This window comes from Corapipo altera, unplaced genomic scaffold (genome assembly GCF_003945725.1).
Source record: "Corapipo altera isolate COAL_440 unplaced genomic scaffold, ASM394572v1 24b, whole genome shotgun sequence".
NCBI classification, from domain to species: domain Eukaryota; kingdom Metazoa; phylum Chordata; class Aves; order Passeriformes; family Pipridae; genus Corapipo; species Corapipo altera.
The window spans coordinates 14049265-14065402 of NW_020884888.1; the positions used below are offsets into that span (position 1 = coordinate 14049265).

The following is a 16138-nucleotide window of genomic DNA, read 5'->3' on the forward strand; positions in this document are numbered from 1 at the left end:
TCTTTGTCCTGTCCCTATACAAAAACAAAACTGGGAGATTGAAAGAATGGTCAGATTCAGAGGACAGATCATTAATCACCTTTTTGGTAGGTGATACAACATAAATCATGCTTAAAAGAATAATAATAAAAAAGTATTTCAGGACAGTTATTTCCAGAAACTCTGAATGAAATAGTCATTAATTGCACGGTGACAATTTGATGCTCAATACTGATAAAGGTAAAAGAATTTTTTTTTCCCTGTCGGATAACTCCAGCGTTGAAACTTTAACAACTGCATTGCATTTCAAATTCAGTACAACCAGGTAAATAAACTAAATTGTTGTATACATTACATTGTTTATTATATTACCACACATATATATATATATACATTATACATATACATTACATTACAAATTAATATTTAATAAATTATTTAGTGAATTCAATTTGCTTTTTTTCTCAGTGCCTGTCAGGCATGTGAAATACCAGCAGCATTCTTCACTTACATATTTCTATGTGAGTCCTTTCTCCACTCTTTGGAAGACCACCCAGACAGCATTTTTTCTTTAGCCCAAGTCATCTGCTATGTTAAGGCTACATATCTGGTCAAAGAGTGGCGTTTTCTGTGCTTCAAAACAAATGAAATTCTTGTGCTACGTAATCGCAAAAAGAGATTGCAAGGAACGCAGGATGTGTCCTGGCGCTTCTTTTCCTTGCCTCTTGTGTTCGAGCTGGCAGGGTTCCCTGCGACCATGTGCAGCAGGACTGAAATGCTGCTTTCCATGAAGCATTTAATATCCATGAATTGGATATTAAATGTGATCATTCTCAGACAGAGGAGAACTGGCCACAACAAGCAACTGCAACACAAATACTTTGCAAAAAAGAGAATTTTGATATCAGTTTCTATTATTTAGGTGTTAGTTCAACTCATAATTCAGACACATTCTTAACAGTTATCATAGGAGTTGTCCCAGGTAGGTTCAACAGGACCACTCAAGTTACTCTGCCTGGGTATATAGTAAGAATCTTGAATATCTGCTCTGATATCCCCTTATCAACAGGATTTTGAGCTCTCACACAAAAGGCTCCTCAAGAAATTCTGATTCAGTGGAGAGCTCAAGCAGACCCTAAGTATACTACGGAGCCATCTGGATTGACCCTAATCCCAACAAACACAGAAACTGTTTTGTCTGCTGAGTCATGACCCAAACACAACAAGACTTATCATTAAATAACATAGGTTGGTAGATAGATAGATAAAGATAAAATAGTTTGCTAATGTTAGATGCTTTAGTCTGAAAAGCTCCACAAAGCAATAGACAAGTATACAATACATTCCTTTTTTCTGTTGTCTTACAAAAACCCAAAGTACCAGAAGCTTGAAAGCATATTCTCAGATGAACTCTTTCAAAAAAAGTATTTTGGTTTGTTTCCATAGCAGTGTACGTATTATGGAGTAAGGAGTATATCAAAGTCCTGAATAATAACAAAAGAAGTGGAGGAATCCTTGTTTTATTTGTTATCTTTTTTCACAGAAGAAGCTCAGAATGCTCCCTAGTGCTCTACTGTTACATATAGTTACCTTCACCCTTCCAGCTCACGAGCCGGAAGCTTACAAAGGCTGATGTCCTACTGGGATGGGTGACATCAAAAGTGATCAAATCAACAACAGTCAGACGTTTTTTTCCCTAAATGATTAGCAACAAAAATCAAACCATCTTCTTCCCCCAAATGGGATAGCCACTTAAGGTCTCTCAGTCTATGGCTTACAGGAGGCAGCAGAGATTGTAAAATGAATGAATCGCTCTAATCATTTAACTTCCTTTCTCAGAGAATAATGAATTCTCTTACTGAAGAACTAATTTCTGAATAAGGATGAGAGAAGGGTACAGGGAGAGAGTCCAGTTAAAATTTTCAGTGATACCTGTACCAGAGTTCTGTTCTCCAGTGCACAAACATCCTTCATTTTACAGTCATGTAAATATATTTTTATCACTATTTCTAAGATGTTTGAGGCGATGTACACAACTAGTGCAATTCTGCTAGTACCAGCAGACCACATGCTTACTCACTCAGGAATTTCCTCAGCATGAAAAAGCCTAGAAGGGAAAGCTGCTATAGCCAAATAGACTCACAGAGCGGTGTGTTCTGAGGGTGAGGATAATGAAACACTAGCAAGCCAGCATCACTGCTCAGTTCTGACAAGTAAGCAATAGCAGATCTTGATCTCAGTTTACCTCTACATGCCAGGATAAAAGATGCCAGTACAGCACAGATTTATGTGCACACCACATGTCCCTGACTAGTAGTATCTCTGAGAGGGCCAGGGGAGGCAGCTGGGGCTGGTAACAGCTTCACTCATTCAATTTTAATTGACTGCTGTGCGTTTGTCAGATCCCTCAGAGCCGCCTTCCTTCTGTTTCAACTTGTGCCAAAAGCTGCACTGGTCCCATTAACCACAGGGAACAAGCAAGCAAGAAGTACCTATCAGCTACAGGTACAGAACAAAGTCTATATTAATGTTTGAATTGCGTTTCAGATGCAATCCTCACTGAATTTCAAGTTCATAGACCAATGATCACAGTTCAAGCTGCAAACCCAGTGACATTAGACTCTATTCACACAATTATACATTAAGGTAGGCTTTGATTCAGACCCTTTCTGCTTAATTTTCATCTTCTGTGTTTGTATTTAGTGTCCAAATGTCTCTTTGAGAACCCTAAGGAAATGCCCATATGTTTCAGTGAGATTAAGATTACACAACTAGCTGATTACCGAACAACTACTGATACAGTTTTTAAATGGTATGCAATCAATCAAAATAGTCCAAAGAAAACAAAAAAATGAATGACAACAATATTTTATGCATTTTTTACTTTCTGTAATGGTAACAAATAACTGAAAGCTTGAGTAAAATGGGTCCAGGTATATATCCATGATTTCTCTTGTAAGATTTTTTTTAAAGCACATATAAATAACTGGTAATGATAAATGGCAAACGGCAACACTGCTGAAAAAAGGGTTTATAAATCTTACCTCTGCTTTTATTTTATTGTCTCCGAAACACAGGTGTTGTAAGTAGGCTGCAGCATTTGACTGTACTGAGGGAAACTGATGCTGTAACATCTGTATAACTTCTGGAAGCTCTGGATCCCGCCATCCAAACTCTCTGTGTGAAAGCAAACATGAAAGATTCATCAAAAATTCTGCTATTAGTGGATAAATGTGGCAACAGTTGGGTCAACAAAGAACACAGAAATGGCTAAGTAATATCTTGATTTTTTTTTTCCCCCACTATTTACAAAGCAAACATTAAATCAAATAGGAAAATATTTTTTATTTTAAACTGTACTTCTCTGAAAAAAACCCCAAACATCAAGTATAATAAGAAGAAATGACTTCATGGAATTAGTCCTCTAACATAAATTTTCCAGAAATAAAATGGCTATATGAATTTATAATATAAGAAAAGAAAGAAAATAGATGCTCATAACATTACCCTTTATTAAAATGAAAATCTGGAGGCTAGAATCAGAACCACAAATGGTTTGCTACGAAATGCTAATTTGTCAAAAAGTCCTTTTCAGTTACTGCAGTCTTTGTAGGATATGAATTTCTATCTTATATAGAAAGCAATGACCAATTTTGTCTCTTGGTTTATTTTTTTCCAGATACAGTCAATGTAAAACCCTTACACATCTCTGGCCCTCTCTGAGTAGGGGGTTGGACCAGGTGACTTCCAGAGGTCTCTTCCAACCTCAGTCCTGTAATTCTGTAATTTTACAATACACACTTTTATACTGGATAACTTTTAAATCTTCATTTCTTCTACTCTATCCAAAGCAGCTAGGCAAACACAAAGACTCAGTGTTTGCACTTTTCGTTAATCCTACAAAATATGAAATGCCATTAGCATCACATGAAAGGACTGAATCCATGTATGTTGAACAAGTCCCTACAGGTATTTTGCAGGTTCCAGACCTGAACTTAAAATCAATCTGCCACTTCACGTAATTTTTCCCCCTCTGTATTTAAGGATAAAATTATTCATGAAAATGGCTTTGGACTTTGTGTCCCAAGAGCCAGAGATACACACAGCTGCTCTGCATGATATACTTAGTTATCACATGCCGTTTCCCCAAGTGCCATATAAATATTTTTACCATCTTTCATCTGGTGCTACATATTCAGGCTAACAGAGGGAAATTAGGGAAAAGAGGGGTTTCTGAAAAAATTCTCTATTGCAGTTACCATGCAGTTACCACCTGGGAGCTTATTGCCAAAAACACTTGCAAGACCTGTTGCAGAGTCCAGCTATAACGTTTGAAAAAATAGTCTTGATCATCAGTTTCCTTCCCAGATTATAAGGGTTCTGCTGCAGTGAGACTAAGTATATGTCACTGAGGCAATTCAAGGTATCTCTACAACCTGCCCCAAGTAGAATCAGGCACACTTTAAATATGACATTTCTCCATTACACTTCTTGGAAACAAGATTTATTTTGCAATAATAATGAATTGCTACAGAACAGAGGGATTGTCTGTTCTCTTCTCATATGGGACATTTGCAAGATTGAGAGCTGTCATTACACTTGTATCTTTATGAAGATTCAGAATATAAATATGGAATGTAAAAAATACACTCAGAATTTCATTGGTTATTTCTCTTCTAACAAAGCATACGTTAACTCATGATTATTTAATTTCACATTACGCATTTAATAGAAAGAGAGTATAAAGATGTAATAATAAATCACATATGGACGATTCCAATAAACCTTTAGATAATATAGACCGTTGGAAGCTTCTACAAGAGACATCTGCATAGATTCAGAAAGATTTACATTTCACTGAAATTTTGAAAAGTTAGACAACATTGTAAAAGGTATCAGGGAAGGCTATAAACTTCAGCAGCCAAAGATGGAAAACACCGCAGTTTTCTTTGTATACCAGCTTACCATGACTCTTGTCAATAGGTGAAAAGGAAGGGATTAATTGGTTAAGCACTTATTTCTGTTAAAGAATGGGTAGTACAAACCCATAAACAAACCCTAAATTCCCAGAGATAATTCCCAGAAACAATGTTATCTGACATGTTAGCTTCCTCGTGTATTTGCTTTCTTCCAGTTAACCATGTTAACACTCGCTAAAAGATTCTTCAAACCTATTAGACCTGTCTTCTACATAAACAGCTCTCAATAAACCAAAGACATATTCCAGAATTTTTGTTTAAATAAAAATAAGAAATGAAAAGTAAAATCCACCAACCTTACTGAGGGCAAATTATCCTACCTCTACTTCTAATTTATTCTCATTTTCAATCCCAGATTTCAAGTGCAGGTGTCAGTATTTTGAGGAGGACACAAAATATCAGAATAAAACAGCTTGTATAACAAGACAATGAGAGGGAACATTAGAAAATAGTTGTTTTACAGCAAATAACTACATGTCAAAGTTTTGGAACTTCTATCACCAAATTCTCCTGAAAAGGAAATTTCCTCCTTCACAATACATATATTACTTGAACCAACCAAAAAACAAACCAACCAAAAACCAACTGAACAAAAGGTCTGTTACGTGCAGTAGTACATCACGGGCCCTGACAACTAGCTCAGTTTCCTCTTCTTCCTCTTGTCCTGGAATCCAGAAAGAAGAGGTAATGAGGGGGCAAAAGGAAAAAAGGTCCCTTCATCAAAGGTACAGTTAATTATTCTGAGGAACCTGCAGTCTCGACACATATGAAAACAAGGCTCTCTCTACTTTTCCCCTCTGATCTCCCAGAAAAAAAATCAGCAAATGACCAGTGTATGAATACCTATTGGAAATGATTGTGTACACACTGGATGTAAGCAGAAAATTAATTTAGAGAAGAAACTTTTAGCACTGAATACTGAGTTTGTTATGTAACCAGTTTTAGGAGAGAAAATGAACAAAGCAGGAAAAAAAGTTCAAAAATTTAGCCCTAGTATGCACTGTCATTTTAAGCAGATGGTCTCTAAGATGATGATATTTTTAGAAGTGTCTAAATGAAATACAGTAGCTATATAAAACAAACAAGAACTTCTGTCAACAGTTAAGGCTGCTTGAATAATTGTGATAATTTTAGCAGCCTTCAGGGCGAGAAAGACTAGTTTCTAGGGGTTTAAATTTTTCATTTGTTTTATACTAGTCTTTTATAGGAGAAAAAAAGTAAGAATGAGAAAGAGGGGGCTTTTCTAAGAACAACAGGCTTGCAGCTCTATTAAAAAATTTATTTTAAATTTTTTTTAAATTAGTTGCATTATGAAAAGTTAGAAAGGCTACTTAATGAAGTCAACTGGCATTGGTCTGGAGAAGGGAAAAGGACTGGAAATTCTTAAAGACAAATGCACAAAATGTATCTGGAACATTTTGCATAGATGTGGATGAAGAGTCAGGCCATGCCTCCAAGCATACCTATATGACAAAAAATATGTTTTAAAATAGAGAGCGGAACAAAAAGTAAGAGAAAACAACTAGTAGGGAAGTCAAGAGCTGGAATAAACTGATCTTTGACTGCCTACCAACAAAAAGCAGCAGTAGGCTGGTATTTGACAAAGATAAGTGTCAGATTAAAGGAAAGGAGGAGGAAAATGAAAATCAAATCTACCTCTATTTCTGTGAAATATCTGAGATTGTGCCACATGAAAATTTGTTAAACAGGCAACACATGAGAACCTAATGCCTAGTAAAATTATAAAGGAGAATTACGCAAAATTTGAAACGGTAGTGAATATCCTAAACAAACCATGTCCCTAAGCCCATCTCCCTTATTAGCATCCCCATGCTTCCAAAAACTGAGTGAGGCAATCCACACAGGTGGTGAAACAAGCCAGAAGGCTGGAGTAAATCAGAGGAGGTGCGTGACATTTTGAGAATGTTAACAAAGTATCTGTGTGGTTGATCCAAAAATAAAGAGTAAGGTAGTACCTGTACGTGCAAGATCTTCTGCTGTTGCCTATGATTTCCTTGGAATAACAACACTAATCTGTTCAGGTCAGCTAAAGGCTTTTGATGGTGGTGTGAGTTTTTCCACAACAGTATCCAAGCTGTGCAAGAACTTCACAGTTTTGTCTGGAAAGTGGCATTTGGCATAAACTCCAAATATTTGGGCAGGTTGTCAAAGTGCATTTTTTCTCAGAAGCATTTTCATTGGATGAGACTGACCAGAACACACCAAGGTGTTCCACCTTCTTTTTATTATGGAAACTGTGTTCTAGGAATGTGGGATTGATCTCATTTTGAATTCTGCGGAAGATTTTAGCTTGAAGTGGTGACTAAGGCTGTTCCATGGATTACAGGAGACTACTGTTCCAGGAGTGTAAGAGGACCCAAAGGGGAAGCTGTATGTAAGCCGGCAATATGTATGCCTAGACTATCACAATAGGCTACATTTTATCTGTGAACAACTGAAGAGAATCAACAAGGAGCTGTACGTGAGACACAACAATTCTGACAAAGAATCAATAGGACCTAGAAATTCAGGCTGATTTGGGTACTGTAAGTAATGCATTGAAACCACTTCCTGCTCCTGCCATCATATCACATACACATGTCAGAAAGCAAAAGAGATGCAGACTTAAAAGACTGTTAGCAACACAGCTGAGTGCACTGGCTATGTGGGGTCAGTTAAAGGTGCTGCTGAACACAGAGTATGTACTGCGTCTGAGTATTTGCTTGAATTATGCCAGAATTTTCTTCTGCTACTAAAAATGATGATGCTACACAGAAAAGCAAAAGCAAAATTCCTGTAACATCTATACGTGCACTGATTTTAAAAAGGCTACCAAAAGGTCTCCAGCTGGTAACTAAGGATACTGATTGCATTGGAGAATTGCACTAAGCATTGGAGAAGCAGGTGTGATGGTTCTGTCTACTCTCCAGCCATTGGTCACAGTGAATCTCACGAGAGCTTGGGTTCTTATTTCTGGTTTACATCTTATTACAGATTCACCACAAATGTGTTTTTTACAATGTATTTGTGTCTGCTAATGAGGTGCAGAGAAGGATGTGATGTGTCAGATGCACAGGATTCTTGCCCAGGTCTGTCAAGCAGCGATGGAGAGCTCAGCATGTCCCAGGTCTTTAACAGAACCACAAACTTGGGGTCTCCGGGTTAATCCAGTACTTCAAAAAAAGTCACTTCTCCAATACAGTAAAGGGCTAAAACTGACCTGTACAATGGCAAATATACCCTCCTGCAGTTCTGCCTTTGCATGTTCTTTGATAAGGCATCACTATTCTGTTTTTACATCACTACCTGTGATTTGTATTTTAAAATAAAATAACTCTAAGGAATGAGCCTGTGAAGAGGCAAGATGAGAACTACTTCAACATAGCAAAAACGGCCCGGAGCTGAACTGTCTGTAGATTTCATGAACATTTTCACTGAAGAGGAAAAGATTTTAAGATGATACAGTTAAGATTATTTAATGACACTGGCCCACATGATACTATTCACAGCTCCAGGTTACTGCCTCCAGTACAGAATGATTATATTCACAGGTGTGAGTATTATCTGCTCAAGGTTACCCTCATTTCACTTACAAATGCCTTCTTAATTGAAATGTATTTATGAACCTTTATGAAATATTTTTTTCACTCTATTGGTACTGATCTATAAATATTTACTTCTCTCATTCCCTGTGAGGGAGTTTGAATTTCTAATTCTTATGAAAAAAGCTGTCTGTGTCCTGAGGTAGCCATACCCTACTCTCCTTTCTAGAGGAGAGTACAATGTTAACTCTCCTCTAGACTGTGGAGTTGGAGCAGGGACTTCAGTGCTTTAGAATATCTTTAATTTTGCCATTTGTACTGTTTGGTTTGTTTAGTTAATTTGTTTGTTTTTGTTAGAAAGTGGTATTTGTCTTTTGGGGTTGTTGAGCTGAAAAAGTCTTGAAAACTTTGTTTTATCTTTTCCTCTGCAGGCATTTGCATATACAGGGACTGCTTCTGCAAATGCAAGGAGGAGGCAAATTAGGTAAGATATCAAGATGTCTTTAAGCTGCCTAATTTTTCTTCTTTTTCCCTGCTATGCATAACATTTTTCTGACCTCCTACTACAGAAGCTTAATACATTGCAGCTGTGAAAACAAGCCAAGTTAACCCTTCCCTGAGAGACCAGCTTACACTTGGCCTCCCTCCATCTACAGGAGTTCACGTCACAGGGCAGATTTCAGGAGATTCTGAAATGTTGTTCACTGGCAGAATGGCTGTTACAGATGCAGATATGCCTTCCTCATAGATCAGAAAGGTGGAAACATAGACAGGAGATTAAAACAGTACACAGACCTAGGGGATTCCAGCCTTGACCCTGTCATTGATTCAGTCAGACAGAATCATTTACTTTAAAGCCTTTCTCTGAGATTTGAGAGATTTTCGGTTTCTAGAGACCTGTAAACCATAATTGTCTTCTTTTCTAGAACTACTGTTCCCTTTCAGAGGTTCCTAAAACTTTCTGTATTTCAATAATTGGAGGAAAAAAGATTTTGAGGTCCTGCTCCCATCTGGTCATAAAAAAATATAAAGAACAAATGTTACTCCACAAAACCCTGATTTTCCTAGGAAAATGGGAGAAGCACTTTAGCAATGAAGATATTTATTTTATTTCCCCACATGCGTGATAACACCTAAATATTACAGCTATAAAAAAAGAAAGCAAAAAAAGCAGCAAGAACGCTTAAACATTAGCCTAACAGCACCAATGTTAATGATTTCAACCACACTCATCTTCAGGAGAGGAAGCTGGCACACAGTACTCCCTGAAAGACTCAGACCATCCACATTACTTTTTGAAATAACCACAACCACAAAAGTTCCCAAAAGGTTTTGAGGCATTCCACCTCTCTCCAGTCAAAGCTTTTCAATGTCATGTTATTAAGCAGAATGATTTTCATGATAACTGATGTGACAACACATGGTTTGTCTCTCCCTCCTGCTCTCTTTGCCTGATCAAGCTTCTGGCTCCAGTAGATCATCTGAGTTGGATGGCAGTGACAGAAGAACTTTTCCAGCAGGAATGACTGAAAGTCAAGCCTTTTCAGGTTTGGGTAAATCAAGAAACAATGAAACTGCATGTTTCCCTCCTGTTCACAAATGAAAAGCTGAGACATATTACCACCTGGGTAACCTGGAGACTGCCACAGGAAAGTAGGGACCACCAGCACTAAAACTGTTTTTTTTCTATGTGTGTAAATAACAGAAAATAGGACATTTCAACAGAGCATACAGTTAACACAAGCTGCAGAAATATTTTTTACAGCCGGGGTGAGGGACCAAGAAAAAGTGTTCACCTAAACTAACAGAAAGTATTAATCCTAAATATCTTGTGCTATGTCACTCCTTAATGATTACTCCATGGAGTGCACTTTTGGCTTATTTTATTGCTGAATACCAGAAACTCTTATCTCCACACATCAATGCCCAGGCATAGTTCTTATCTATGCAACACTTTGCAGAACTCCCTGTCTTTCCGAGCAAAGCAAACTCTTCAGAATAGACATTCGTTTGATGTTTAAATAATGAATATTAAACCATAAAACTTAACGGTGACTCAAGATATTATACAAATTCATAAACCCAGAATTTGTCCTGAAACACCAACACTGGTGTCTCTGAAACATCAACACCAAGGAAAAAAACTACATAAATTTCTAATACTGAATTAAAACAAACAAACAAATAAACAAGTAAAAAACTGTACTAATTTTCTTTTCTCACAACTAGATTCCTATTCAATCTTCTGGAAAAATAGAAAGACTAATTCTATTCATTAAAGTTGCAAGCTGTACAACTCTATAAAAGTGCTTGAATTTGATCTTCTTGTCACAGGGAAATACAGACTAGTGGTTTTCCTTTGCTGTCCTTATTTCTGTTTTCATTAAGCATGAAAAAACTTATCTCCTGCACACTAAGTTGATGTACCTCAATGTACAACCACCAAAACAATGTAATAATGCAAGATACACTTGACATTAGAGACAGAAAGTTCACAGGATTAATAACAAGAGAGTCAAATTGTTAAAAAATTCCTCAAATAAAAGCTGTTGGATGGAAGGAAAAATATCCACCAGCAATGAGTAGTGATAGTCAAATACTATTGCTATTTCCCATCAACGCTCTTCATCTTTTTCAAAGCACTGTAGAAATTCTAGGGAACTCTCCTAATGCAGTACAGATATCATCACCTTCATGCCAGGCATGGGTAAAGAGAGACAGCACTTACATGCCTCTTTCACAGAGGAAAAATAAAAAATATATAGTACAAGTTAAAAGGGCCACTATTAAATCCTGACTCCTAGTTTTCAACCCTCTGAACCCAGAGACACCAATTCACTGTTAGCTGACTGCAAAAGATTTTCAAGTATATAAAAAATGCAGAGGATCTGAACAGCATTTCAGGGGAGTGCAGGGCAAGAGGATACCTTCTGGGTTACCAAAGCTAATTTCTGACTGCAAGCTTCCTGCTGTTTGCCATGGCTGCTGCTGTATACATTGCTCAAAGAAGGCTTCCTGTAGAGAAATTTTAATCAATCCTGGATTCTGTTGATCTGAACAACAGTTTCAGTTTATAAATAATAAAAAAAAGATTTGTCACACACCCTTTCAGAAGAAGTGAATTTTTTTGGTTTTTTATATTGCTTTTTCTAACAGGGTATTTCAATTTCAATTTTGTCCTATTCTACTCAAAGCACCAACAAACACAACACATATCTCACTTTTCAGAGTACTAAGAAAACAAGGCTGTACTTCCACACTTGCAGAAGGAAGTAAATGGAGAAAGGATGGTTTTTAGCTAGGTATCTACCATAGTAATGTATCTGTTCTCTGGGCCACAGAATAACCTAGAAAGTCTTCGAAATGACTCAAAAGCCAGCAGAATTATGAGTTTGTAAGTGGACCAATATGACTAACAGAAAGTACTACCAAGTGCTCTACAACACACTGGAAATCCCCAATCCTCAACTGATGCATCAGCAACAAAAGCAGACCAAGAACAGCACATCCCAGCCGAAACCACGACAGTGTCTTACCTAAAATTAATGGAAAAGCTGAATAAGAAAAAAATTATTTTACATGAACAATACTCAGAGTTTAGTGCAGAAGCAGGCTGTAGATTTTAAATCAGCATAAAATAGACATCTCACATGTACATTCGATAGTTTTACCTCAGTAAAATGCAACATTCTTTGAATGAGGAAAACTAGCTCCTCCCTCAGTTGACATTGTCAGGTTACAACTGGGACATAACTTTTCTATCTGTGACAAAAAGAACGAGCCTGCAGACTGTTCTGCATAGCATTTCTACAGAAATGTTTCCAGCTGAACTGTGAAACACTGTATGTCACTAATAAATCCACTGCAAAAAATAATCATGGTACTGATTCACGGCAATTGCTCTTATTAATGGAAGAGAGAAATACTGCCAAGTATCTGTCATTTAGAAATCAGAATCAATATCTTAAAGAGGTTTTGAAACTTGAATATATCAAGGGAAAATATGTGCCTCAATCGATCAGAAATCTTTCCTCAGCCAGTGGAAGTACAGCAATCGACAGAAAAAGGATGAGTTACTCGTATTTTACTTAGTTGTTAGTCGCATGTATGGTACTTATTTCCTTGCAACATGTTCTGGGCAGATTTTTCATCTGATATACTGAATTCCAGTGCCAATTACTTTCACTAATTCAAGGACTTAGCTGGTGTGTGACACACTATGATATATTATGCAAAGAGCAAGAAGTACAGACTGTGAATTGCACCTTTCCCTTTTCACCTCAGAGCTAATTTCTTTTCAGATTTTTGTAACCTTTTCCCTCATATTTCCTTACTGAAGGTGAAAGGCCAACACTACTCCCTCATACTTTTAAACTGTTCTCTCTGTGCTCAACTGACAGCATCAACTCCAGCTATAAAAACCTCCATAGCAGAAAAATTAATTTTTTTTTTACACATCCTTAATTTTACATTTTGGTCAACAGATTTTTAGCTGTGTTTTTTGCACAAGGGGAGCTGGGAGTGGAAAAAGTTTGAGATTTTTTAGGTCCATGTCAATAATTGCTGTTCATAAGTTTTCTTCTAATGGTAAATACAAATTCACACAGGAACCAGTGTTCTTGATACAACTTGATGAAAATGAAACTGATAACCAATTTCATTAAAACTCAGTGTGGAAAAGCTGTGGAACTGTTCTGCAACAGAGGATATTACATCTGGTGTTATTTATTTATTAGGGGAGAGATCACTATATTGGCTATTGAAATTATTTTTCTCTGTTTCATAAAAATATATCCCTCTTCTACATTTTTTCATTTCAGCATAAAAAAAGATGATCATACAGTAAAGCCCTGTAGGCAACATTGCTCATGAAGTTCAGACCACACCACACTTCAGTCTGAGATTACACTTTTAACCACTACTTTAATTTATACTGGAGTCTCTTTCACTCTGAAGTCAATGGAAGAATTGGATGCTCAGAGGTGGCTTACAAAAAATGTCTATATATGAATTTCTATACATAAATCAAATTACTGTCTTAGATTTTCCCAGAAGCTGATACTAATTTACATTAAGGACAATGTTCTGTAGCCTTCCTTTCACACCTGTGAATGTCTGAGACTTGGAACACACAAAATTACATGTTTGCTGGCAAAAGCTTTCAGTCTTTCATATGGGGATCAAGCAATTCTGCGTTCTTTGGTCTTCAGTACTTTGTTGCGACTATGCACCTACAGTATTTTATGTGGTATTTTGTGTATGTGTCCAAGCATGTACTCTCCTTCTTTCCTTCCTTAAACTATACTAAAGACAAATGTCAGCTGGCTGACAAACATAAAAAATAAAGTTAGATACACACATAAAATAAAGTTTCTATCTTCATTTGATACACGATGAGATCCAAAGCAATTTAACTTTTGTGAAGAGTATTAGACACCCTGATGCTGTAAACACTTTAGTATGAATTACAGATATATAACTGTCAAACTGGCAACCACACATTTCACTTGCACAATGTATATTTTAAATAGACATAAAGTTAAGTATCTTAATTAGCTACTCATGTCCATTGCAATTTCAGAATAGGAAAATTCCAGCAAAACAATAATTAAGAGAGATTTGGAGTATGTTTCTCATTGGCTTTGCAATATATTCATTTCTCAAGCTTTTGTATAACTGATTACATCTTTTTTTTTAACTTTTACGAGTAAATAGCAAAACTAATTAGCTGCACACTATTAAGTTAATGCACATTTATCTACAACAATTCAATTCTGACTGTGAAATAATCTTTCTAGCCCATAATTACACTCCAGCTTAATTAGCATAATTTCCGCAGCACATTCTTTAATAAAGAAGCTGACATAAGGGTTGTTCTTAAACACCAAGGATATTCCAGACAAGTAGAAAAAGGGAGACGGGCAGAGTTGTATTAAACACCTATTATGTTACTGAGATAGTACACATAAAACAAAGAGTATGAATTCAATACTATCTGAACCATCACAAGCATCTCAACAGGCTTTCACTGAAGATAACCAAAATACTTAAAGGACTTGAGAATGTCCCTTGGCCACTTCACTAGAAGTGATTTCACATCCTTTGCAGCTCCTTTATCCCATTACTGCATCTCATCCTCCTCACCAAAGGTAGCCTGCAGATTACTCATTATCCTATTCAGTGTATTTGTTTCCTTCTAAAAGAAAACACATATAGTCTTGCATCTCTTACATAAATTTAAGCACAGGCAGTCAATTCCCACTGAAGACTAGTCACAGTAGGTGAAGAGACAGATCAGTCTCCAGGCTCATTTAGTCTTTGGTTTGCTAGTGAGGATTTAGCAAAGAGAATCCTGTTTAGTAGCAACTGGGCCTCATATGGACACCTTATTCCCTGGTACTACAACACCAAACTAGTTTTCTATGGGGCAATGTGGACAATGTGTATGTGGATAATGGCACCTGAGTACTGCTGTGCTTGATGTTAACAGTGAGTTTGGAGGAAAGACTCTGTCACCCTCAGCAACCCTATGACTTAATTTGTTCTTCTCCCATCAAAGCCCTCACTGAGTGTCAGTGTGTATCAGATTTACACATCTGCGCTATGACATGTAACCTCAACCATAACACAATCAGCCACAGGTCTCTCCTGACAGTAAAGATCCAAAATGAAAAAAAATCCTTGGTGGTATCTTCATTTAACTATTTCTAAATAATGGCAGTTCAAAATGAACTGCTATCTGAAGTGCTCTTGGGTTCTGTGAGAGATTTTGACTAAATATATGCTGTAGGTGAGGATGTCCTTGTACTCTTCCATAGCTACGAATGGTGAATTTCACCTGTGAAGGATTACCGTTTATTGTGCGAGATGATGAAAGACACTGAGTAAGATTTTCAAAATCACCAAGGTGATTTAAAGCTGAAGTCCTATTTTCACGTAACCTCATAAAGGATTTTAATTTAATCAGGTTTCCAAAATGCCTAAGACTCTCCCGAAAATGTAGACTTCAGCTTTTAAATCACACAAGCACTTTTAATAACTTTACTTGCTCTAATTAACTTTTTATTTCGAGGTTAGTACTATTAGGCAAGACCAGGACCAAAACGATCTCTGCATACTAATGAATCATTTCCTGCTGCTGAAATGTAACATGTGAGAAGTCCTAAAAATTCAGAGAAACAGAAACTGATAAATCAGTTCTTGGAGAAAAACAAATCCGCAGTACCTATTTCAACTTACTGCTTTCTTAGGAATACATAAAACTAGGCAAGCTCTGCCTGATTAGAATTTGAGATAAGGAAATATATCAGAAATTAGATTCTAAAAGAATTTTTATTCAGATATATAAATGATGCATCAACTACTGTCTCCAGACTATATAAACACAGCCATCTCAAGAGGTTTCAAAAGCACAAGGAAAACTGAAGATGCCCTGGGAAGCTGCTCTGCTGCCCATTCCACCTTCCCCCCAGGAGTGATGCAATTCAATTTTGAGGGAGCCCCTGCTTTGGCAGAAGCAGGAAGACAGGGAGTGAAGCCATGCCTAACTAATTCTGCACCTGCGAAATCTGATCTGCCTGATTTTTGGGCCCAGCATTGCATAGAAGGATGCTCCTGGGACAGGCAACTTTCTACCTG

The 16138-nt window shown here is 36.9% G+C and overlaps 1 protein-coding gene across 14 annotated transcripts in view; it reads right to left on the minus strand.

Moving 5' to 3' along the window:
• Positions 1-16138, minus strand: part of CTNND2 (catenin delta 2) — a 631505-nt gene that overhangs the window by 161448 nt on the left and 453919 nt on the right. For all 14 annotated transcript variants that reach the window (XR_003527693.1, XM_027643865.1, XM_027643864.1 and 11 more), the window contains one exon: positions 3024-3156. Coding sequence is in view for 13 of the 14 variants with exons in the window: in XM_027643865.1 (XP_027499666.1) it covers positions 3024-3156 (133 nt within the window). In the remaining variant the exon portion in view is untranslated. The remainder of the gene's footprint in view (positions 1-3023; positions 3157-16138) is intronic.